The sequence below is a fragment of the Paralichthys olivaceus genome, chromosome 14 (genome assembly GCF_024713975.1).
Source record: "Paralichthys olivaceus isolate ysfri-2021 chromosome 14, ASM2471397v2, whole genome shotgun sequence".
Classification (NCBI taxonomy): Eukaryota; Metazoa; Chordata; class Actinopteri; order Pleuronectiformes; family Paralichthyidae; genus Paralichthys; species Paralichthys olivaceus.
This window is the reverse complement of record NC_091106.1, coordinates 6097153-6121669: the sequence shown is the minus strand read 5'-3', so window position 1 is coordinate 6121669 and position 24517 is coordinate 6097153. Positions and strand designations below refer to the sequence as shown.

Sequence of the window (24517 nt, the reverse complement as noted above, 5' to 3'; positions counted from 1 at the left end):
TCCACCACTGAAAAAAGGCAACTCAGAGTAGAATATGTGAGTTATGTGGGTTTTCTGGTTTTAACTACATTCATCTTTCGATTATCTCCATGATGCAAGAGTCATTTCTACTTTAATCCAAGTGCTAATTTTAGATCTAAAACGGTGTTACAGTCTGTGGTCGATTTCATTATCCGTTATCTCCTTTGACTTGATCAACCTCTGGCTTCTCGTCATCGTCCGCCCTCGGCTCCAGTCCGTCTGCTGCCATCCAGCCGCAGCTGTAGTGAGGCGGTTAGCACCTCTTCACCTCCGCACTCACCTGATTCAAAAGGATCAGTGAAGCACTCATTGCCATTCATCCCATCCACTCTCAGGCCTCTCAGAATGGATCATTTATTGGTGCTCATATTTGCATCAGTGCCAGAACCTATCCCAGTTAATGCTGCAGACTGAGGCCTTGCACTGTCTGGTGGTTTGCATGGTGGCGCTGTATAAATGGATGTATTAAAGTGTTCTTCTCATTATAGTGGATACTGGTGCATGAAATTCTAACCATCTCTGCCTCCTGGTGGGAGGTATCAGTATGTATTTTCCTTTTAAAGATACTTTTAAAAGCAGGGTGTAGCCGCCACTGAATAATCCCAAACATTCTTTGAGTCAGGCGTGTGGCTGCTGAACGGAAAAGCAGCCAGAGGAGCCGTGGTCTGAATGACACAGCATATGTCATCGCCTGATAGCCTGTGGTGAATGTAATCACTCCACCAGCAGGTATTTCCTACTCTGAATCACAAATAGGCATCGGCACATAAGTGAACACGGCACAGCCACTTTATGACAGAATGACTCAATCAGTCACCCATTTAGCTGGTGCCACCTAATGACTTCAGCGTGAGGCAATATGCACCTCGGGCAGACTTGAGGGTGCCGTCCCTCTGTGTCTTTCAAGTAAGTGTGAATTGTTCCAACGGGAGACAATAGAGCTCATTGGATCTCAATGATCTGGCAGTTACCTCTGCTTTGATGTCCCTTTTGAAGGAGCTTAACTACAGTGACAACAGCTTAGGGCCACGCCACCGGACGCCAAATGAAAATATTTGCCTGCAGCGCAACTGATGTGACTATTATCAGGCTGTTGAATGGGTGTCATCAACACACATCTGTCCCTAACACTGTATATGGGCTAGTAGGGGCTGAATAAACCTGTCAGTAGATGCAGCGGGCTGTTATCATCTATTTAGTTCTATAGGATTATCTGACATGAGCTTTGTAGTTTTTTTATCAGCCATTTTATTACTTTATTTACCAAAATTGAATACTGCAGTCATTCCATCAATAGACTGTGGTGCTTAGACATACCAGGAAACAGATGACAAGGAAGTTCTAGTATATAAGAGTCGAGATTGAAACGTCTTCATGTGGGGGAGACATCTGATCAGAGGGTTTGATGGAGATTCCAGGTGTCCACACATGTAGTGGTGGAGACAAGTCACGAAACTTGGCTAGCTGAAATGACTGATTTTTTTATTTGACAGCTCGCGAGTGATTGGAAACCGGCGGGGGTCTCAGGTTGTGATTGGATGAAGACATGAATGAATGGGTGGAGTTAGGAGATCTCAGGATCTTGGGCTTTTTCAAAAGGAATGCACAAAGAAACAGGTTTCTTACCTGAGCATGTGAGGAAATAAAGACATGCATCAGTACGTCTGCATATTTACAACACAACACTGGTTGTTTTGGTGGAACAGGGGAGTTTAGAACATACCTACAGTCTATATTTTTTTGAGGGGGCCCTAAGCAGAATTTTATTCAGGGGCCTCCAACTGCCTGGCACCACCTGGAGTATGAAATATTATCAGTGCTGGATCATGTGCACATCTACTTTACATCTAACTCAATAATGATCAGTTTTAGTATTTGCAACTGTTTTGGTCTGACAGAAGCAGCAGCAATCGATTCAATGAGTGTTAGCTAGTCTGTTAGCATTGTCATATGGTTTGTATAATTATAGTTGACATTATAAACATGATGCTGATGGAATTATTATTATTATTAAGGCATAATCCTTAATCCTCACAATTTATGAAATCAGCATTTCTGGCTGTAAAGGGCTGAAAAGTTGCATTTTGGATAAATGGCTTAAAAATATTACAGATACATAATAAGAAAGAGCTGCGGAAATGAAAACTGATTCAATCTGCCATTGTCTCACCAAAAATAATAGGAAATAAGTCAAATGATTCTGAGCACATAAGTCTTTCCAACCAAATTCTGTGCATATTTCGACAAACTTTCCTGAAAATCAGTTGAAGACCATGTAAACAAAGTTACCCACTGCTGCTCTGCGCTGCTCTGTGAACATTAGCTGTTAGTTTGTCCACTTGCTGCCATTTAACCACTGCAGAATAAGATGAGGTAAATAAACTAACACCAGTAAAAGCTCAGAGATGGAAACCAATGTGGAAAATATGAAGGAAATTAAACAGTTCAATTAGTTTCATGTATCATTGTGCCGAAGGTTCTAGTTTCATGACATGTGACGTTTCTCCTCTTCATGCTTCATGTATGACAGACCTCATCCACTCAAATCTGTTTCACTTCGCTTTTTATCCATCAAACTTGATTGTGATATGTTGAGGTGTGCATAAGAAGATAATCGCAATAAAAATAGCCCATCTTCTTTATCTCCCTGCTTCCTTCTGCCATAATCTCATTATCACTGGAGCAACTGTAGGAAATAACACTGAAAAGTCCTATAAACAGAAGAAGAATAAAAACGAATGAATTTATCTGTAGCTTACAAAAGCACAAAAATCAAGTTTCCATAAGAACACAGCAAAAAACTTAACTGGATTAAAAACATTTAAACTAATACAGAAAGGAAAAGAGGATGAGAGGACATAAATCACCAACCTTTCTCTCTCAGCTTGGAGAAGAAACTTTACTGCGATATTTCAACTTTATATTTGATTATTACATTTATGACTATCTTGAGGGTGGGGGCTCTTTGATCCCACTGTTTAATCATTTGCAATAATCCTGTCACCGTCTGTGTTGAGCAGCCGGGGACTGACAAACAAACTGTTATGGGGAAATCTGGTCACTCCTTTCTCTGTAATTATCTGCTAACACTATGAAGGTTCTTCAAAGAGAAGGAGGGAGCGGCAGAGAATAAAACACAACATTGTCACAATGTGGTGAAAAGAGGAACAGCAGACTGCAACATTTGTTTCCTTTGTTTCAGTTAACATCAGTGTTGCAAACAGATGGCAGCACACTGGATCTGCTGAGTCAGTAAAAGCTCTCTGACCTCACATAAGAGTTCTGAGTTACTCATGTGATTTCACTGACATTGACGTATATATGATTGTGGAAAGATTCTGCCCTTGAATTATTATCGTGAGAAAACATATGAATGTTGTAGTGGTAGAGTCAATGGTTGTTTAAGTAGGTTATGCATTTGAGATAAATGGAAAAACATTCTAAACAGTTTGGACAGAAAGAAAAACTACAAAGGCAATTTATACTCTTGAGTTTGGCTTTATTTGTGACATAAAACATAAAATTTGCAACAAATACATTTACTTTCTTTTAGTAATACATATACAATACGTACAAATTACAACAATATAGCTGCAGTGCTTCAAACATGTTAAAAGCGATCATATTCACAACCCCTCTTTGAGAGAGCAATGGAGAAATATCTAGATTCTAGACAGGAATTATAAATGTGTGTATGTGTGTGCGTGTACTTGTATATTCGAGAGGACCATTTTAGAATATCCTTTACATTGTGAGGACATTTTGGCTGGTATACACGTTTTCTTGTTTTCGGGGTAAGGGTATGTGTGTGTGTTCGTGTGTTCGTGTGTGTGTGTGTGTGTGTGTGAGAGAGAGAGTGTGTGTGTGCGTGTGTGTGTGTGTGTTCAGTAGTAGTGTAGGGGCAGGACCGCAGGGTGCAGATGGGGATAGAAACCGGCTGTGGCAGCGGGGAGCTGTCCGCGCAGAGCGTGGTGCTGAAACAGCAGAGGAGGCAGCAGAGCCGCGGGGACCGAGAGAAACGCGGGGCGCACGTCCTGAACTTCCCGTTTCAACTTCATCCTCCTGTTCTGGAACCACGTTTTCACCTGGAAAACACAAACACAAACATCAACTAATGATCTCAATGAATCATAATTGTTTTACTGGGTTTAAAAGCACACAGGGGAATTTGTATCTGCTGTACAGGGCTTTTAAATATTGTAAAGAATACAAAACCCATTGTGCATATTAGCTATCGTTCGTTTTGCTGTTATTGTTTTGGGCCTCTTTATGTCTCCGGAGGCCCCCGGGACCCACTATAACCAACACCTAAAACCCACCTGAGTTTCGGAGAGGTTGAGCTTCTCAGCAAACTTTCTCCTCTGTGTAGCACCCAGGTATTTGTGCTTGCTGAAAGCCTCCTCCAGTTTGCTGATTTGCTCGGAGGTGAACTTGGTCCTCATCCGTCTCTGCTGGCTGGTTTCCTCCTCGCTGTCATCCGCCACCTCGCTCTCAGAGCCCGAGGTGTAGCCACAACTATCTGGAAGGGAGCGCAGAGCGTTAAATGCATTTTGTGAGGATCGTTACCTGCACCAAGAAAAGGAATGGAGTTACTCCTGATGTCAGTTCATTTTAAAGTGAACTTACTGTTTGGTGAGGTTGGAGAAAACTGGCTTCTCGATCCCTTTGTAAATTCCTCTGTTTCCGTGCGGGGCTGTGAATGAAGTGCAGCGCACTTCACATGCAGATCTCTGTCCTCGTAAAAACTTCTGGAAAGCCACTCCACCGAGAAGTTTGCCATGTTGCATCCAAGCGCTGATCTCAGGGTTTGTTCAGGGTCAGCGGTTGCTGTCCCCTGGGTGTCGCTATATAGGAGGGCCACACTTCTTTATTTGCATATGCAAAGGATTCTCAGCGGAACGATAGAAACTTGATGGTGGCTGTAATTGAAGTTAATAGAGGTTGGGGTTGTGGGTTTTCTCACGTCCATGGCTGGCTGGGATGCCGCGGCGCCAGTAAGTCTGAGTATCAGATACCTGGCATCTCCCAGACTTAAAGATCTCTGCATAAAGTGATCCAGGGCCACATCCGCCACTGAATACAAGAGGGTCGACTGTATTATCAGACATGCAGCCCGGCTAAAGAACTGGTAATGTCGTAGGCTCCAGATCCCACTGTGCCACCACGATAAACAAATTAATAATGACGTTGTCTTCATCAGAATTCAATTAAAAGTGCCAATCAACTTTATCTGTGTGGTCACAACATGCATTATCTCAAGGCACTTTACATTGTAAGGTCGAGACCTTACTAAATTATAGAGAAACAGTTCACACAACGGTCCACCTCAAACCAACCGGTGGAGTTTGGTAACCGTCATATTTACGCTCTGTTACGCTGATTGTCATGATAGATAGAATACGATGATTATTTATAGATGTAGATATTTTATAATAAGAATACGAATGCCTATATTGTCGTTGAACAGGGTGTACAATGAAATTATAGTGCTACTGCTTCACAGTGCAAACATATGAGTACAAAAATACGAAAAAGTTCAATAATAAATATATTGCACAGTGGATGGATGAGTATTGCAAGGTATGTATAGTATATGGTTATTGCACTGTGTGTGATTATTGCACAGTAATGCCCAGTATATGGTTATTGCACAGTATATGACTAATAAGTAGTTATTGCACAGTGGGTGGGGATAAAAATAAACGATAGCAGCACCAGTTAATTTAATAGTAACAATAATAATGACAACAACAATAAAGGCATTTAAGACATAAGAAATCCATGTCTTAAACCAAATATCTCCAAAAGGTCTCAGGTATTGTGAGATCCTGGCTCCTGTTGTTAAGGTGGAGATGTTTCCAGGCTGTCAGATTAACCTCTGGAGACGCAGACAGAAGCGTCCAGCTGTCTGCGCACCAGGCAGCCCGGTGTTGAGGTCTTTGTTACGGTGGGACAGTGTGGGTGTGACCGTGTAAGTCACCGAGAGTGAGAAAGTTCCTTTTGATCTTCAATGGCTTATTTGAATGAGACATTTGCTGAAGGGCGCCATGGGTGCCTACAAGCCATACTTCAGGCTGCATTGCTGTCACCCAAACCTAATACAAAATATAAATAATGTAAAGCGAACCATATTAGTTGTTTTATGTTGCTTGTTAATTAGAATAATTAAAATAACATATAACTTCTATTTAACACAATCCTTTAGCATCTCTACTTCGGAGCCTTTTCTGCTTATCTTAAAGTTGTCATGAATCCAGTCTGCTATCGACAAATCTCCTCACATAATCCTGCAGATTCCAACCTGAGGCCACAGCCACTTCAAAAAACCTGCAGAGATCAGAGTCGGTGGCCACACAAAACCCCAGACTCTCTGGAGCCAGGACCTGCAGGACTCCTGTGGATCAGTGTAAACTCATCAATGAGCTGCTTAATTAGGACTAATTGTTGGACCATGATCTCCCCGTTAACTGTGCGTTTGAAGTGCAGAGGTGAGGACAAACAAGGCCCATGAAAGCAAGAGCATCTGGGCATAGTCTTTGTTGACAGGTGAAGGAAAACACCCACCACAGTGTCTGTGATACTGTCTATCTTGATTAATTCTAAAAAAAATAAAGTGCTTTATCTGAGTAATCCACTGCCTATACATTCACTATCATTGGTGATTGCATTTGACTTGTTGATATTGCTTCGTTTGATTTGGTTTTAACTTCGCATCTTCTAGATATGAGAGGATCAAATCAGGAGATCCACACAATGAGCTGCGATAACAGCCTTTGGTTTAAATGGACAGCTGCCATCTTTATCAGATCATTCTTCTCCTCCCTTCTGAAGACCAGACAGGATGATCCATTCATGTCGAGCTAATCCTACAGATCAGCTGATATCTTTAAGCGCTAATAGCTTTAATAATGCGAAAGAAATACAGTGTCCAATGCTGCAGTATAGAAGATAGACTTTATTTAGAGATAAATAATTTTCTGTGAATCATATAATTTCTATATCAAATATAATAAACACACACACGTCAAATAAAACAACTCTGGATTGCACTCTCTTTGATTCTAAGTGTTTCAGGTGGGAAAAGTCTCAGTAGTTTTCAGTTCGTCAGTAGAAATGGGGATTGTGGATCATGCGGTGATGATGAGGAGGGAGGTGTTGGTGCATGGGCTGCTGGAGGATCATCTGCGGGACGGGGACCGGGTAGAAAGCCGGGCCTGCAGGGGGGAAGTGGGGATGCTGTCCGGCCACACTGTGGTACTGAGCCGGGGGCAGCGGCTGGAACATCACCGGTGACACTTGGGGGGAGAGGTAGTCCTGCACCTCACGCTTCAACTTCATCCTCCTGTTCTGAAACCACGTCCTCACCTGGAGAGAACAAAATAAAGTTAGCACCCAAATCAATGCGCAGTACAAGGCTCTGATATTAAACGTTTACGCACGATCTACACATGTTTGTTTGCATGGGAAATCGCGTCTCACCTGAGTTTCTGTGAGGTTCAGCTTCCGCGCAGTTTTCACTCTCTCTCCAGCGTCCAGGTACTTGTGCTTGTTGAAGATCTTTTCCAGTTTGCTGATCTGCTCCTGGGTGAACTTTGTGCGCATCCGGCGCTGAGGTCCGTCTTTCTCCACCTCGCTCCCCTCATCCACAGAGGGACACTCGGAGGAAGCTGCCTCGCTCTCATACCCGGAGGAGTAGCTGCTGATTTCTGAAACTGGAAGAAGAAAGGAAAAGCGTGGTTACAAACACTGCTTGTGCGCCATGGATGAGTGAATGAATCACCGGGTTTGACTTGAACAGTCTGGTGCTACTTACTTGGTGAGGCGCAGTTAATAGAATGTTCAGGTGAGCTCAGAGGCCTGTTGATATCCACTGGCTCCATATGTTCCACGGGTTTGGATGGTTTGGGTTTCGGCTGTAGGTAACCTCTGCCAAAAGACGGAGGACGCGGCTGCACCACGCAGGGCATGTGGGGTCTGCAGGTCAGTGCGGGATCCACGCCAGCTCCGTGCTCCTCAGTGGGCGCTGTGCTGCGGTGGCTCTGGGCCAGCCAGTCCACGGAAAAGTATTTGACCATGTTGCCAGTGCTGCTCAGCGACCTGTGAATCCAGTTAATGTCAGAGGGAGTGTGTGTCAGCAGCTCCTGTCCACGGCCGGCCTTTATAGGGGCCCTGCGCTCACCGTCATTTGCATGTGTGGGGGGCCCTTGTTAACGCCCGATCGATCCCGATGATTAGAGGTTAATGGCTCGTTATTGAAGTCTTTACATATCCTGCGAGTGTGTGAAGTCCTGGCGCCGGCGAGTCTGTGAGAGTCCTGAGCTCATACATTTGTCCGCCTTGACTGAAACTGAGGGGGGCCTGCAGAAACAGCTGTATGCAGCTGCATAAGCGAGTACTCACATGCTGCTACATACACAGGAAAACAGTCCGGGGGACCAGATGTATCTAATATTTCAGACAATCTTCCGCATGTTGTAATTCGATGAAATTATTGTGTGATTAAGAGAGTTGATGCTTTGCAGTGCTGTGATCCGTCTGGATCCTGAGGAAATATTTGTCCTTAAATACTTTCTCTGCTCACCGTATCACTCGTGGCATATTTGGCCCCTTTCTCATATGATTTATCACTCTGAGGTCAGGGACATTTGGAGAAACGTTTGCTCGTAAATCAGTGAGGCACAGGGATCCACAATGAATGGAGAAATTAAAAAAACAGTCATTTGTCTGTCCTTCACATGCACACCTTCTGTTCTGTTAAATTTGTTTTAGTTATTCCTACACTTGTAGGGAAAACATCTATTCATCACATTTGAGGTACTCTGTGGTAAAAGATAACTAAGTGTATAATGTAATGTTTTAATCACACTGACAGTGGATGTGATTATGCTTCAAATCAACAGTATATATAAATCAGTTGAAATCACATTCACAGCTTCTTACGCGTTGTGAACGCATCATAATCCAGTGACAATACCAATGTGCTATTCTGTATTGTAGGTAGGATACTTTCAGTTTCATGATTTTGATTCCTTAACTCCTTTACTTAAATAAAAGTAGAATCCTGAACTTATAGTTGGGTATTTTACACTGACATGGTTTGTAGTTTCGTGAAAATGATCAATGGTGACCGAACTAAAAATCAGTCTTGTGTTGGCTCCTAAAACTAATGAGCTGTCATATGGATTGTGGTTACGGTTGATTCATTGCGATCCAGATTTAATAAACTGTCACGATGTCAACAATGGATCGATTAGAGACATTTCACAGTGAACAAACAGAGAGGGGGCCGTAATAAGGAAACTGCTTGTGTGCGTAAAACCCCAAGTTTAGTGCCATTTACGAAACATTGTGGCCTCACAACAAATTTGGCTTTAGTGAAGGGTTTACCTCACAGTTCTCAAATGGGTTGGGTGGGGAGGGGGGCAGTGGGTACTTTCGTATTGACATGTCTTTGATACCCCGGTGCGCGCTGGCGCCGGCTACCCGAGAGCCAGCATTTGGCACAGGCGCTTCAAACATTCCAGATCAAAGGTATTACAGTAGCAACACAATTACAGCTGATTGTCTGCCCGTTCACATGTAAATATGTTAAAACAAGCTGCGAGGAAGCTGGGGCAAAACCCTGGGAGCGCAAACAGGTCCTCAAGTGACTCAGGCAATGGCGGCTCCACTTACAAACAGAGATCATATTAGAGAGCATATTTATCATCATCCTAAGGATTCTGTAAACTGGCATGATAGAGGTGTAAACAATAAGTCGACCACAGACATTACAGAGTGAACAAACGGAAAGAAGACTATAATAAGTAAACCGCTTGTGCGTAAAAACGCAGGTTTTGTGCCATTTATGAAGCGAAATGAACTCTCCCTGTGGCGCAGCCTAACACATGTGGCACAAAAATATAGCAGGATTTCAAATCCAACCTTCTCCTGTAAACAGTTTACACGACGACTGTCCGTTTCATATCATGCACCAAATAAACCGAGAGATCACTTTCCATGAGACCGCGCCTAACCTGTGCGCCCCTCCCCTGAGCTCTCAGCATGCAGCAGCTCCAGGACAATGCCACTAAACTGATCGTTTAGTTATATGACAATGCAGATAAGAGGCCGGGCCTACTTGTCCCCTTTATCGGTGATCTGTCGCTGTGAAGGCAGCAGCCCCATCAGCCCTTCAGGGCTCTTTATCTGTGAAGCTTTGAAGATGCGCCCTGATCCCGTTAGATAACAATAAAAAGAGCCCGGGACGTCGCCTTCACACTGCGCCGATTTCCTCATCTCTGCCCGGGCTCTGTCTGTCCGTCTGTCCCGGAGGAGAGGCCACAGTCTCTGTATTCAAATTTTATACTGGGACACTGAAACATAATAACAATGGTTTTACTTCATAACCCTTTCTATACCTCTGAGAGGTGTTAATAAACTGCGATCTGACAAGGGTCAATACAATGGGGCGTATAAGCTCCATATCTGTGATCATATTTGATTTCATTTGAGTTTTGTCTGTTTGTCAAACAGTCTTGATTGAAACCAGACATTAATGATGTCACCAGGTATGACAAATACAAATATTGTCAGTAAGAAAATATACTTGCAAATATTCTTCACATAAAAGTATTTGGCATATATTCACTAACAGCTGTCATAACATAAAAAACAATACTGTATATAAAGGGTAAGTATAATAACAATGCTTTGTGGTGATGATTAGTCACCTTCGTTAGTTCTGCAGTTTGAGGTAAGTGTTACCACATTAATACTTTTCTGTTTAAAAAATGTTGAAGTTATGTTATTTGAACACATACAGCAGTGGAACCCACGGGACCCAAACAACAAAAAAACAAGGGCTAGATATGCCTGGATATACTTATAAGCATGTGTCCAAATGTCCTGACAAAGTAATGACCTGTCCTTGTGACAGGTTTAAAATACGATGTTGCCTTAATACAACAGCAAGATATTCAAGAGGAAGAAATATCAGGGAGAACTGATGTCATTACTATTCGGTGTGAATCCCAATAGGAGGAGAGAAACCCAATCTTCAGCTCTCCCACCACGACCCACATTCCCTGACAGATCTAACAGGGCTGTAACCTGCCATGCAGCCATTCCATCACGGATATTATCTGACAATAACACGCTCTGGCAAGAGGGAGCTTATAAAATCTTGTTTATTTGGCTAAATTAAGCAAATCTTCATAGCACGTCACATTCCATCTCCACGGTGGGATTCAGGGCAGAGAGCCATAGAGGAGAGGGAGCGGGCAGGAAAATAGAAAAATAGACACAGGCTGAAAATCATTCATCAAATAACATTTTGCACACTGACATCTCATTATGTCCTATCAGTATGTCAGTGATGGTAAGGTATTGTCACGACAGCAAGCTTGTTTAGTTTTCAGCCTTCACGACACACTATTCTTAATAAATTGCAATTATTTCACACTGTGCTGTTTAAATTGAATTAATATTAGATATTAATTAGTCTAGTCACATAAATCTCATTTGGTAAACTCTTAATTGGTAAACAAACAGATCTACCTGTAGATTTGACAAAATCAATTATCAGTAAATTAAAACATTCTGTATTCATGTTGTCTTGTTTCCTGCAAGTTAAATATAACTCAGCAACTTTAAATTGATTTTATGTTTTTGTTTGACAAGGCTGGATTTACCTGCCAAGGGATCCCAGGCAAAAATGCTTCGCTGGGCTCCATTTCTTCCTGTTTTTTGTGGATTGTGTTCAGTATTTCCTTTCCTGGTTTATTGAGTGGTGAGTTTAATGAATATAATCTAATTCAGGAATACGCACTTAGTTTTGCATTTTTCCTGAGGACGATTTCCAGTGTGAACTTGAATCAGTGACACAAAGCCAATAAGGTGTTTGCTGAGATCTCCTGCAAGTTGAGCGAGCTGATGTCTGCTCTGCATATCTACTAAATAAGGTGTCAGCATTGTTGTACATTCTATACCGCCACCTTCTGAACTGGAGGAAACGGTATGTTGTATAGTCGCACAAAAAAATGACGTATGATAACTGCGGGCTTGTTTCACACATCAGAGGACTAATTCTCCTCATCTTCCAGGGTCTTTAGACCGCAGTGGAAACGCAGATAACAATGAGCTGAAGAGACATTTTAGTTCCTGGGCGAAAGATTCCTGGGGGTAAATGTTCTGGGTACTTTGGGTGGAAAATGGCTTAGGTCATAATATTGTGTGCAACAAAGCGCAAAATCACATATGAATGCTCTCCTGACACAGACTGAGCGTGTGCAGCATTGTCTTAATGATGATTGTGTCTCATCCCTCTATTACTTTAGTACTACTACTTTAAAAGCAGTAAAACTGTAGACACTCAGTTTGACATTGATCACAATCGAACACAGTGCAGTACAAACTTAAAAAGGCCTTCAAAAAATTTTTTTAAATGAATGAGGAAATAAAAAATACAGGACCACAGCGAAGCAGCTCAGACATGGTTTTCCACTTGGCCTCCAGAATTCCATGGAAATGTATTCAGTAGTTGTTGAGATATTTCAGTGAAGAACAAATATGGTTGACTGACTGAAAAAAGAAGAGTTCAAACTTTGAGACATGATTATATCAGCTAATGTTGTATTTCAATAGTGCATATTCCTAAACGAAGATTTAAGTGATCATATTCATGTTAATGATCCAGCCTTGATGTTGGACTTGATTTTGCATTGCTGCTGCCATGTTATGATTATGTGTGGGACTCAACATCTAAATTACAAGAACAGTTCACAAATAAAGATTAAAAAAAAAACTTCATTATACATTATGAACAGAGGACGAAGTATTTCAGATTACAAACTTCACCCATGATGTTTGTCTTTTTGGCAGAGTGCTACTGAGATCTGTGGCCAACAAGCAGAACCAGTGTGAAGTAAAGGTTGAGAGGCCAGGGGGTTTCCAGGCTAAAAGGCTGTGGTGACAGGACAACAGAGGCATCTGAGGGTTGTGTCATGGGACATGGGTCCTCAGTCTGGGCTTGGACATGGTTGTCGACCTGTTGGTGGTGACTCACTCACTCAGGACTAACACATTTGACCGGGCCAGGACTCACTGGAAGGTGGCCTTGACCCGCTTCAGCGTGTCCTGGATTCTTCGTGTCTGTCGCTCGCTGGATTGCTGGAGGTTGGTATCTTTGTCGGTGGCCAAGAGGCGGATGTCAGAGGTGGCGAACCAGGCGATGCGGCGCCGAAGGTAGGCCTGCAGCTCCTGGTCCGGGCTGTAGGAGTACATTGCCTCCTGGAAGGCGTGGACCTGACTCACAACCTTTGCTATGCTCCTGGATCCAAATATAAATGGATAGACGAGAGGATGAAGGAACATGAGTGAAAACATGAAAAGAATATACAATAATATCCTGTTGCATTTTCATCATTAACAACATCATCAGCTTCTGTCTGTGACCTGATTTGCAGAGAGCGGGGATAACCCAGGGTCCACACTAAACAGCTGTCTCTGCCTTTCTCTGCTAGAGCTCCTGACCCCAGCATCTGGCAGCACCCAGTCTCGCCTCAGAGTCTGGGCCAAAACCTCTTTTCCAATTGAACCCCATCCCACGGGTGCCATCTGGCGCAACACTGGCACCCCTACCAACAACCCAAATTCAGCAGCTGTGCCATTACCATCCAGCCGCCACTTGCTGCGACCTCAGCATCTGGTCAGCCATATTGGAGTGAAGAAGAAGGACACAGGAAAACACGTCCTCGCAGTGAGTTGGACAACTTTTTCATAGACGCACATGTATATGTGGAGAGAGAGTTAATTCTTATTTAATGGTACAGGCTGTTTACTGTCACTAGGATAGTTATCAGATTCATTTAAAAAAGCTGTGTGCATCATTTTATATTCAGTTTATTGAACTTTTTGTTGAAAATCAAACCAGTAAAGACAAAGCTCTTTCCTACATTTAACATGGCTGACTATTTTGTTATTGGTGTCTCTCAATTCAGGGGTTGTCTCCTTCAGAGGCTGCATTTGAAGACTGAATGCTTCACACTAGTGTGACTAGGCTGTTCCATTTCAATGTCTCCGTTGAATGCAGCCAACAAATAGATCCTTTCCTCCTGAGCAACGAGGGCTCAAACATGTGGATCCTTCTCAGGCTAACATATCCCAAGATTCAATGCACTTCGGTGTCAAACTGTTTTCAAGGAAATAATGGCGGTGGCAAGAGATAAGACCAAAATGTTCAATGCTTGTAAATATAAGTATCAAGTCTCAACTCACTGAATATCTCAGAGTACAAATTACAAAAAAAAGGGCCATTAAAACTTTATCTTCATGTCCATCTGCAGCTCTGTTGCTAAGCGACAGTGACAAGGGCAGGACAAGCTGCCCCTACCCAGGAAGGACACAACTGTCATGGTCCACATAGACCACATCCTCCAAAGAGAGTGGCTCCTGAATTGGCAAACAGCTAATATCAACTATTACATATTCAAAATGAGAAATTTCATATTTATGTATTCAAATTAATATAATTGGAACTGTGGACCAACAAAGCAAAGCAAAGCAAAAATCAGCCAGTTTAGTAAAACATAGAAAAATGACAGATTCATAATAATGAATTTGTAAATCAGCTATTAGCAATTTGTATGTGAAAGTATATAACCATTTCTCTAGAGCCACATCAGAGGTTATGTGCTGTAGACATGGTCATGAGATATATGAACATATAAAGTCGATGTGGACGGTGAATTTAAAGTCCCCTGTGAGAACCGCTTCTGTTTACAATAGTCAATAATACAATGAGAGAAATAAAAGCGGAAATAGAACAGATAAAAAATTGGCCACATCGGGTCAACAGCACCTTATCACAGATCTAAAAAGGGTCTGGATCTTTCCTCACCTGAGCTTGGTCCACTTGTAGGCTCCAGTAGTGAGTGTGAAGGCTCCAATCTCCAGCTGCTGGACGTGCATGGCCAGGATATGTGCCGGCGGCAGGGTGGGCCTCGTCCTCAAGTGTTCCCCACTCATCAGACACAGGTCGTCACTCTTCAGAAACACCTGAGGGGAGGGAGCAGTTAATCCTCATGATAAATGAATTAGTTTTTAATGGAACAGAAAAAAATGAAAAATTCCAATTTGGCCAAAAGTGTGTGATGCTGTAATAACAATATCCGTCACGATGGAATATAAATGAGGCTCTGTGAGGCTCTTCAACACATTTAACCTCTTTACATTTTATAACATTTGTTTTTATTAGACATGAAGAAAAATCTGCTGCATGTTGACTGATGCATCAGGTTTTTTGGGTCTCACTTTCAGAAGGAGAACCAGCTGCTGGTCCTCAGCACACAGGCAAGGTGCTCGAGAGTTGTTTTGTTGTTGGTTTGTTTGCCCTGAAGCCCAGTTTCACAATATGTGACCAGCCTTCGGTTACAAACACGAGTGTGCAGTTGCACAAACACACCTACGCACACACACCTGTACAGCTCGCAGCTCCTCCAGTATCTCCAACACCTTGGACGACAGATGCTTCCAAGCCTGTTGGCAAGAGATGTGGAAGTTGTATTTAGCAGTTCCAAAATGAAGATGAATTAAACTGCAGCAACACCACTGTTGCATTGTGAGTTTTTTTTAATTACTCCCATTCATTGGCCACATTCCTCCACTCTTTCTTCATCCTATTTAAATGCATTAATGCTGATTCCTCATTTGCGAAACCAATTAAACACCAATTCAGTTCCATCACAGCTGAAGAAAACATTTAGCTCGAGGGCATCTGACTTAATACTCAAACTCAGAATCAGTTTTGGGGGGTAATTATAGAGACGCAGCCTTACTGGTAATTGCCCGACAATCACGTTCTCCAGACCTCCGAGGACCTGCATGGCTGTGGCAAAGTTCCTCGATTCGTAGCAGTGTTTTCCAATCCATAGATACTTGGTCACCAAAGCAATTTGTGTCTGTGAAGAAGAGAAAAACTGAGCAAAGATGCCAAACAAGGCAAAATGAAAATGGCAAAGTGGCTCTTTATATTTTAATGCTTTTCTTGGGACTAGGGTAGGTTGCATAATGAAGTAAGTCCACAGGAAAAGCAGTTACAGTTGATGGTAATGGTGCATTGTGGAGTGTTTTGCATTACTGCAACTGCAGATTATTTTTTCATTTAAATTAGAAAAGGCTAAATTATATGAAGGAGATTTTGAGTTTCAACTCTGGTGCAAATGCGTGGAGAGGTTGGTTGAAATGGCTGGAAGGATTCTGAGGTTCTACTTTCATGTGTAAGCGATTAAAGAAGTTTAATTGTGGCTTGCAGAATGAAAGATGACTGAAAAGCTTTCAGAAGAGAAAGAGGTGAAAGGTCAACTCAAATGTAATGAAAGTTTAACTGAAGCTGAACAGAAATTTGAGCTGAAGTGGCAGAAACCAATCAAGTGCACTAAGAGCTGCAGCGTCAGTTAGAGAATGTGAGTCACGTCAGTATGAGAAATGTCGATGAAGTGAACTGAACATTTTGAAGACTGAATGGATCGTCTACATGAAAGTATACGGAAGTGGCTAAAGGACAGAAGCAACAATAGCAGTTAAACTAATAATTAGGGACGTACTATAACTATTGAGGCTGATGAGGGGTAAAATATATTTATGATAAATAGAACAGATAATTGCATTGATGGTACTACACCAATGGGTGGCAGCAAAGCACTGTACTGAATTCTGAGCTGCGGGGAAAAGACTGCAAGTTTTAACACAACCAATATTTTAAGTCCCCTGAGAAGTCGTCATCGAAACAAAGCTGTATGGAAATGGAATTTTAAAACTGCAAGAAGTTTACTAGGGAAAGCAATAGACAAGACTTAGACCTAGATGATGAGTCCTTTTCTGTGGTGGAAGTGCTTAGCCAGCTAATGAAGAGTTTGGCAACTACATTATAGTCTCCCAAGTAGCTGGAACCTTTCAGACGTGTCTGTACCCGTTAGAAATCTTCACAGGTCCACCCCAACCTTGGACCCTGAGACCTGTGTGGGTTGGATCCACATTTATTCACTCAATCATGTTCTGGGCAGTTCCCATTTTATAACCACAGGTTCAGGGTCTGTTTAACATTAGGTCTAATAACCGAGTCGACCCGTCGGCCTATCAATCAATCAAATTTTATTTGAATAGCCCATATTCACAATCACATCAATCCCACGTCTCATAGGGCTTAACAAGGTGCAACATCCCCTGTCCTTAATCAAACGGACCTTGGCTTGGCTTAGTAAACAGCTCTCTTGAAAAATGTCGTTCATCCCAACTAATAAATTATTTTTCATTGAAATTCTCAAACGACAGCTTACGAAGCCACTGAATGAGAAACTGTTTCAGGTTTCAAACCCGATACAGAGAAGAATCAGAAGACACATATGGGGAAATCTGTGACTGACAGAATCCGTGTCCGATGAGATCACAAAGCTCAGACAGTGACAGCTGCCATGCTCTTTTTCCCTGTCTCCTGTCAGTCCCATGTGTTCTGGTATGTGTCCTCTCACCTTGGTGGAGTCACAGATAACGATTTCAGAGGAGATCCAGTTTGTGACGGTTTCAGCATAAGTGAGCAGCTGCTGCAGGTGACTGTCCGAGGGTGTCCCCTCACAGACATGAGGACTGCTGCCCTCTGCTGGCGGGATGTGCTGTGACACATTCCTAATGGGGAGAAAAAGGCAATGTAGGGAAATTCATTGCGGGAAATTAATACATAAACAAGAATAACTGGATTATTGTCAGAAAATGTATTGCAAGGACATTTAATAATGTCATAAATATATTCATTTATCAAGAAACATGCCAAATGTCTGCGGGGTGGCAGATTCTGAAAAGTGAGGTGTGCATGTTTTCACATTCATATATGAATGGCTGATGAATTGTTGGCCACATAAACCAAGCTATGTGTAACCATTAGATGTGATGGATGTTACATGCTTAGCAACATACTGTCAATGAAAGAGATTTCATAATATATATACATTTCAGTACACATGAATACATATACTGTACAAATACATCAGGGGTCAGCAATTGGCTTTAGCCATGAACTATTTCTTTCAGCATTGGCCATCTTGCCAGCAGAGGAAACAGGCCTTTGGTATATTTTTTTATTTAATTCAATTCAGAATGAAACTGCTTTATCAAAATGTCTTGAGATTGTATGAAACAAATGTGTTTTTTTTCTCATTGCACAGCATTTATAAAAGTAGTCAATGATTTAAAGACCAACACTGCTGCAAACAAGCGTTCTATTTTGAGCCTATGACGATGTCCATCACAGTGTTTTACTCAGTTGACGAGAAAATTAATTTGACCTATCAGATGGCGTCATTCAGGGCTCTCTGTGTCTCTTTATCACCCATTGTGAGGCAAGCCCCAGTTCTAGGTCCATTAATCTATGCATCCATAATGATTTATTTTATTCAGGCTCACACATGCTTATGTAAAGTGTATTGACTCATTATAGGATTGGGCAACTAGTGTGAACAACAGATACAAAATGATTTACACACCACATTAAGTTCTGTGTTGCAGTATGAGACTAGAGATGAAGAGGATACACCCAATACACAATGGCCTGTTTGTGGCAGAATGAATGGTGCCGTTGTTGTTGAGACTTATTAGATTATCCCGGTAAAAGCAAAGAAAATTAAACCAAAATTGTAAACAGGACCCTGTTTCCATCACTACACAGATGTTTGGTTTGTGAACCACACAAATATGTTACAGTCAATCAGGCCACCTCAAGCTATGGAAGTGTGTGAGGGACAGATTTGCCCTTGGGTCATTATTTGCTGCTGCACGTATATACATGTGTATATTATGTATGATCAGACATACTGTTCAAAAGGAGAATACAACAATGTAATATACTATTAAAAGTGGACTTTGTCATTTTGAAAAAAGAACACAAGTAGAGAAGAAATATATTTTATAGATGTCTTTTCTTTTTTCTTTTATACAGGTCTTTATTTCATACAGGTCAAGAGGGGCTGTTGGCTGTTTGATGATTATTTTAAAGAGGAGAATTGCTGCGGCCCTCACAGTCAACCAGATCTCAACTGAACTCCTGTGGGAGATTTTGGATCAACATATCAGACAGTGTTTTCTACCACATACATCAGAACACCACAGACTTGTGATCTATAGTGGAGAGCGCTGCTCTGGAGGTGATGCATCTGGTAACTGAGCAACTTAATGTGGTGTATCTGTATCAACTGAGAAGTCAGTAGACATAGTTTAAAGCAAAATATTACACCCACTTGTTCGGGATCACCACGTTGTCTCTGATTCCGTGGACTCTAGAGTTGAGAAAGTGGACTGGATGACATCCTTGGAATATTTCCTGCATTTAAAAACAGTTAAACCCCAAGTTGATTAATCAGGGCATCACTATGCATTCATAGAGAAATGTCTCCCTCTAGTGGTTTTAAGAGACAACAGCATGAATGCACGGAGGATTGTACTGTGTACCTGCTGCAGGAGGGTGAGCTGCTGGGCTACGTGCACTGCACTGTAATCGTTCTGGCTGAACGGGAGTCGCTCCTCACTGTGCAGGCAGGACGGACTGTCCATGAGGGTGCCATAGAAAGGCATAGGCAAAGCTGCAGCAATGGAGAAGGTCTTCTCTTTGGGCACGGATGCAGAGGGCTCCACCACTCTTGAGATCCTCCACTGAAAAGTTCAGAAAGAGACTTTGAAATTTGGGGAGGCATTTTCAGAACTATGTAGATGTTTATGCAATGACAATCTAGGTTGCAGTATTTCATGAAGGCACTGTTTTTTTATAAGCACTGAGAAATTAGTTTTAGTTTGTTTTAATAATTTCAGATCTAAAATAAACACACTTGAATATAGTTAATAAATCTCTGACATATTTTTCAAAATATGCAGACTTGAACTTGAACCAAACAAAAACGTGTCAATGATCGCTAGTGACCTTTCTGCTGAGATCCTCAGTAGATGAATGTAAGCAAACAGAGTCATCATCCTCCTCAATGCTGATGAGACTTCTCCTTCCATAGCTCCAATTTGCACCTGGTGGAGTGTGGAGAGCAGCAAGAAGGTCCTGCCCCCGGCTGTCAACAGGAATTACCTGTGGAAACAGAAAATAAACCAAATACAAAATATAAACAGTGTGTGGTTACTAAAGAGACAAAAGAAACATGACAAAAACAAATAAACCGCCACCAAAACATGCTGATGTGGTCAATGCATCACCTTCAAGTGGCAAAGACATGCACATTGTCTGATTGTCCTTTAATACATATTGTAGGGTAAAACTACTGTATGTCACAGCCCTGTCATTATAATATAAGTAGTAGTATTACAGTCGGCAGGAGGTTATGTACCTCAGTATCAAGGAAGGTTTCTAATATATCCACTAGGCTGGACTTTGGTGTGAAGTCCACCTGTTGACAGTCCGTTATCCAGAACTGGAGCAGGTCCAAGCTGCGATGGAAGACCTTTTCACTCTCTGCTGACATGTCTGGAGCTTCTCTGGAATAAAAATCAAATTTGATCATCATGCAATTTGAAGACAGGGTTTTATTTTTATTGAGTGAATAATAAGCTACCAAATAAAGTGTACCTTGTACCAGAGCAAAATGTATCGACCACATGAATGGTTCAAAAATGGTTGCAACAGAGAGACTGAAACATATGTGTATTTGAAAGAGACCCGTGAAAAGGCCAAAATCCGTATTAGCTGATACACTGTATCTTTCTTACCTCTCTGCCACAGAGCTCCATTGTTTTCCAAACAAATTTAAAAACACACAAAGCGGCTTGTATGTCAACCTGCTGCTGTAAGTACTCACAAGAGTAAATGTCCATGAGCAAATATAGTCACCCGACACATAAATTATATTGGACATAGGTTATTTGCATGCTGTAGCCTGTGCCACTGCACTATGCTTTTTGTTTATGTCAAAATAAGTAGCAGATATACTGTACCTTGCAGCACTGATGAATTTATCCATTATGAACTGAAGCATCTGCTCAGGAGTGCAGAAGACTCGATAGGTATAAAAGAACTGCTGGATGTAGCCCTCCACTGCAGCGTTTCTGTGATGGAAATAATAATTTCATGAACCTGATTGTATAATGGTGCAGAGTAGTTGCGTAACTGTAGTCCAATAACATGTGGAGACACGTGATCGTATTTTTCTAACCAGTTCCTAATCCTGGTTAACCAAATTATCAGCAGCATCATTTTCCACTCCTCCCTTCAAGCCCTCTCAGACCATGTGGGAGATGTAGTCCCTCTCCATATGTTCTTTGTTTCACCCGGGCTCTGCCTCCCACTTCTCTATGGCCACAACATTTTTAAAAAAAGAAGCTTTTCCAGGGGCCCTGGATCACTTTAAATGCTTCTTTTCACTGAGAGGAAACAGTGGCGTCATACAGCGTTCTCCCAAATCAAAGCACTGTTGGTGGTGGCTCTCATGTGAGCTGGCAGACAAATAGGAATTCATGAAAATCCTCCATGTTGAAGGGTGTAATTTTGGTTTCAGAAGTGTTGGCGGGTGAATGGTAATGTGCATTAGTGTTGATGCACTAACGAAATGATTTTCTATAGGCCTGTGTGATGGCACCATAACATATTGTGTGGTAATAGAAACATGTCTAATGCTCATTATCATATTAGTCTCTAACATTTATATTGTTGTGCCACAAATTACACTCTTGTCATCTGGACAGCACTTTGTGATTTTGCACAGGTGCAGGCAGGAGGTTTTCATGAAGGCAACACAAACACACATGAGACTGAGCATGGGAGCAGTTCTAAAAAGGGAGAAGGACTCTGACCTGCCAAGACAAAATGTGGTACCTTGTGCCTAAAGGTACATTTACTTCCATCATGAGGTTCAGGTATGACAAATCTAATACAGACCAGAAAACAGTGCAATTTACAAGGCAGAATAAATAATAAGATATGTATTGTTATCTGGATATGAAATGATCTCATCTAGATATAAGAACGATCCTATCACACAGCCCTAATCATGTATCATTTCAGTGATAGAGGAACAACGCTTTTGCTCACTCCTTAAGATGCTGTAAGCGCATGGTAAAAACTGAAGGCAACTCATTTTGATCAACACCAAGTTTCTCCCACCTCAATAGTTGAGGTTTAAATTACACCCTCATCTTGTTCTTTATATATCTGTTTGTGTAGTTTGACTAAGATTTCAATGTAGTGACTAAGCCACCCTTCAAGGACATGAACTGAAAACAAGTCATAGCAATGTCTTCAGTGAAAAACAGCTTTGGCTCAAGGCAATGGAAACTCAGGATAAAATGCATGGATTATGACTTTGTTTTTCTTCATGTTTCCCAAAGCAACACAGAAAGCAAATTCTATAACGTTAAAGCTCAGAACAGCGGGGACATTGTTTACATATCACAGTTAAATTGAGACAATTTGTAATGTCACCGGTGTTGAAAAAAAATCTAAAAATAGAGTAGCACGAAAGAGAGCAACATAAATATAAACAAATCCTTGGAAAAGACCAAAACCAGCATGATCTGATTATTATACTGTATATTACCTGTATCTTTATCTATTCCTCTGAGCCACAGAGCTCCACTGTTGTCCACTGACTATTTTAAGTCAATCCCACAAACTGTACTACATCATCCCGCAGCTGTAAATACTCACATATGCGTATTAATCCACAGGGAAACATAGTCCCTGAACAAACAAATACAGCACAATACAATACAGAGTAAGATTTTGACCTGCTGGTAGCACTATACCATAATCAGTAGGATTCATCCTCTGGGGACATGAACATCACAGCAATACTATAAACTAGGACTTTCATGACACCAGCTGTAAATACCATTTTGGAAAAATGTGTCTGTTGTACAAACAGTTACAGATCTTCAGTGTCTCGGTGTAATCTTGTGAATTTCTGACTTGTGAAATCCCTTTGTTGGACACATGAACCACAGCAGGGAAGGTAAATAATTGAGCACAGAACTTGGATCACAGGGGCTGCCCAGCCCTTTGAAACATCATCACAAGTCGTACAACTCCGTGGCTCAAGAGGCGATAGCTTACACATTTCAAATGTACACCCTCATTAATAATACCTGGTGTAGAGGTAAGCCATGAGGCCCAGAGGAGAGCCAGCCTGCAGAGTTCTCTTTCCTTTGCTGGTACCAAAGTGCAGAAAAGAGGGGTCCTCAGAGGACTGGAGGTCCAAGGAGCCAGATCCTGAGACAGCCAAAGAGGGTAATAATGATACCTCCAAACCCCACTGCTCCACACTGAGAATCTGCAGAAATAAAGGAAATCATATCAAAGGTAAGAAGAGTTAAATTGTTAGGGCGTCCATGAGGAAACAGCAGTGTGGAGTATTGTAGTGCTTTGCCAGTACCTGAAGGTATTTCTTCACACAGTCCAAGAAGACCACTTTGGATCTAAGTTCCTCAAGCTGGGACTTGAGTTTGGAAAGCATCAATTTGCTCCCAGAGCCTGTGTGATACATACACAGCTTTATAGATCTTACAGGAAGCTAAGCATGACACTTTCTTACACCAGCAGTGTTAGGAAATGGGCAACCAACCTTTATTTTTTCTCTCTTGTAGAATGAGTTTCTGGTAGAAATTTCTAGTTTTCTTCAAGTTCCTTGTTTCAATTATCAGCTGCTGCTGCAGTTCCTGTTCAAAGGGAAACGCACAAAATCACACGATGGCCTTAAAATAACAGCATATGGCTTTTCACTAAGAGAAGCCTTCAGGTGTTTCCAGTGTGTGTGTGTGTGTGGGGGGGGCAGTCTTTATTTTCCCTTTTCTCCTCTGTTCATTGTGGCAAAAGAACGAATTGGCTCTTTTGAAGTGAACTGAGCGAGAAGTCGCACAGCTCTTAAAAGGTGTGCTTTTAGTTGCTGCACAAACCTTCTGAAGGAGCAGTGGTGCCTTCAAAGTGTGCAAACACAAAGACTCTTCATTAATATTCTTTTGGAAATGATAATAACTTCCTTTGCCATGGGCTAAGTTCAACATATTAATATTCAGATCCAGTTTAGAGAGAATAATATGCCAATTATCCCAAAGCCCCCCGCATGTTCTTGTCCTATTTACCCCAAAGCCTGACCATGCCCCACTTCATCACAGTTAAGAAAATAGTTCCTGGACTTATTCATAAATCTCAACCTAGTGACAGGCTGTCAAGCTAAACTGCATGGAACAAGCACTTGGATGCATAAAGAAACAAACATATTGATAGTTCCTTTGTAAGTTGAGTTGACAATAATAAAAACACGTTCCGTCTTTTTGATTAAAAACATCAAAACCTCTGTCACAGCCCGGCTCGAAAGACAGTGACAAGGAGGGAGCTGATGGTGGGGGTGGGGGCTGGGGGGTGGAGGGGGTCGTCACACCTCATACAATAGCAGCATTTTCATTAAAAAACAAAACTCTACACACAACCCATCACTGCAACATGCAGAACATATAAAATACATTGTGTCAGTGTAATAGA

At 41.8% G+C, this 24517-nt stretch overlaps 3 protein-coding genes across 3 annotated transcripts in view; all 3 read right to left on the bottom strand.

Moving 5' to 3' along the window:
* Window positions 1-3518: 3518 nt before the first annotated feature.
* vent (ventral expressed homeobox) lies at window positions 3519-4858 on the bottom strand. The gene is made up of 3 exons (XM_020090157.2): window positions 4648-4858; window positions 4341-4540; window positions 3519-4106 (listed from the first exon to the last, which is right to left on the bottom strand). The coding sequence occupies exons 1-3, from the start codon at window positions 4799-4801 to the stop codon at window positions 3906-3908; spliced, it is 555 nt and encodes a 184-aa protein (XP_019945716.1). The 5' UTR covers window positions 4802-4858; the 3' UTR covers window positions 3519-3905.
* A 2098-nt stretch (window positions 4859-6956) lies between these two features.
* On the bottom strand, window positions 6957-11037 carry vox (ventral homeobox). Its single transcript, XM_020090143.2, has 3 exons — window positions 7835-11037; window positions 7501-7733; window positions 6957-7386 (listed from the first exon to the last, which is right to left on the bottom strand). The coding sequence occupies exons 1-3, from the start codon at window positions 8094-8096 to the stop codon at window positions 7126-7128; spliced, it is 756 nt and encodes a 251-aa protein (XP_019945702.2). The 5' UTR covers window positions 8097-11037; the 3' UTR covers window positions 6957-7125.
* Window positions 11038-11171: 134 nt separating this feature from the next.
* LOC109630372 (kinase non-catalytic C-lobe domain-containing protein 1) overlaps window positions 11172-24517 on the bottom strand; it is a 41430-nt gene continuing 28084 nt past the window's right edge. The window contains exons 19-31 of the mRNA XM_020088550.2: window positions 23601-23694; window positions 23412-23509; window positions 23125-23309; window positions 20980-21090; window positions 20376-20523; window positions 19964-20119; window positions 19498-19698; window positions 19287-19369; window positions 17529-17682; window positions 15837-15959; window positions 15478-15537; window positions 14900-15057; window positions 11172-13330 (exon numbers count right to left, since the gene is read on the bottom strand). Of these exons, the coding sequence (XP_019944109.2) occupies window positions 13102-13330; window positions 14900-15057; window positions 15478-15537; window positions 15837-15959; window positions 17529-17682; window positions 19287-19369; window positions 19498-19698; window positions 19964-20119; window positions 20376-20523; window positions 20980-21090; window positions 23125-23309; window positions 23412-23509; window positions 23601-23694 (1800 nt within the window). The 3' untranslated portion in view covers window positions 11172-13101. The remainder of the gene's footprint in view (window positions 13331-14899; window positions 15058-15477; window positions 15538-15836; window positions 15960-17528; window positions 17683-19286; window positions 19370-19497; window positions 19699-19963; window positions 20120-20375; window positions 20524-20979; window positions 21091-23124; window positions 23310-23411; window positions 23510-23600; window positions 23695-24517) is intronic.

Bases quoted from the DNA above. Each gene is read 5' to 3' on its own strand.
- vent (XM_020090157.2), bottom strand. From the start codon at position 4,801: ATGGCAAACTTCTCGGTGGAGTGGCTTTCCAGAAGTTTTTACGAGGAC. The intron at 4,541-4,647 runs GTAAGTTCACTT...GCTCCCTTCCAG, and splicing joins TTCTCCAACCTCACCAAACA to ATAGTTGTGGCTACACCTCG. The intron at 4,107-4,340 runs GTGGGTTTTAGG...TGTGTTTTCCAG, and splicing joins TCAACCTCTCCGAAACTCAG to GTGAAAACGTGGTTCCAGAA.
- vox (XM_020090143.2), bottom strand. From the start codon at position 8,096: ATGGTCAAATACTTTTCCGTGGACTGGCTGGCCCAGAGCCACCGCAGC. The intron at 7,734-7,834 runs GTAAGTAGCACC...TTCTTCTTCCAG, and splicing joins TATTAACTGCGCCTCACCAA to TTTCAGAAATCAGCAGCTAC. The intron at 7,387-7,500 runs GTGAGACGCGAT...TGTTCTCTCCAG, and splicing joins TGAACCTCACAGAAACTCAG to GTGAGGACGTGGTTTCAGAA.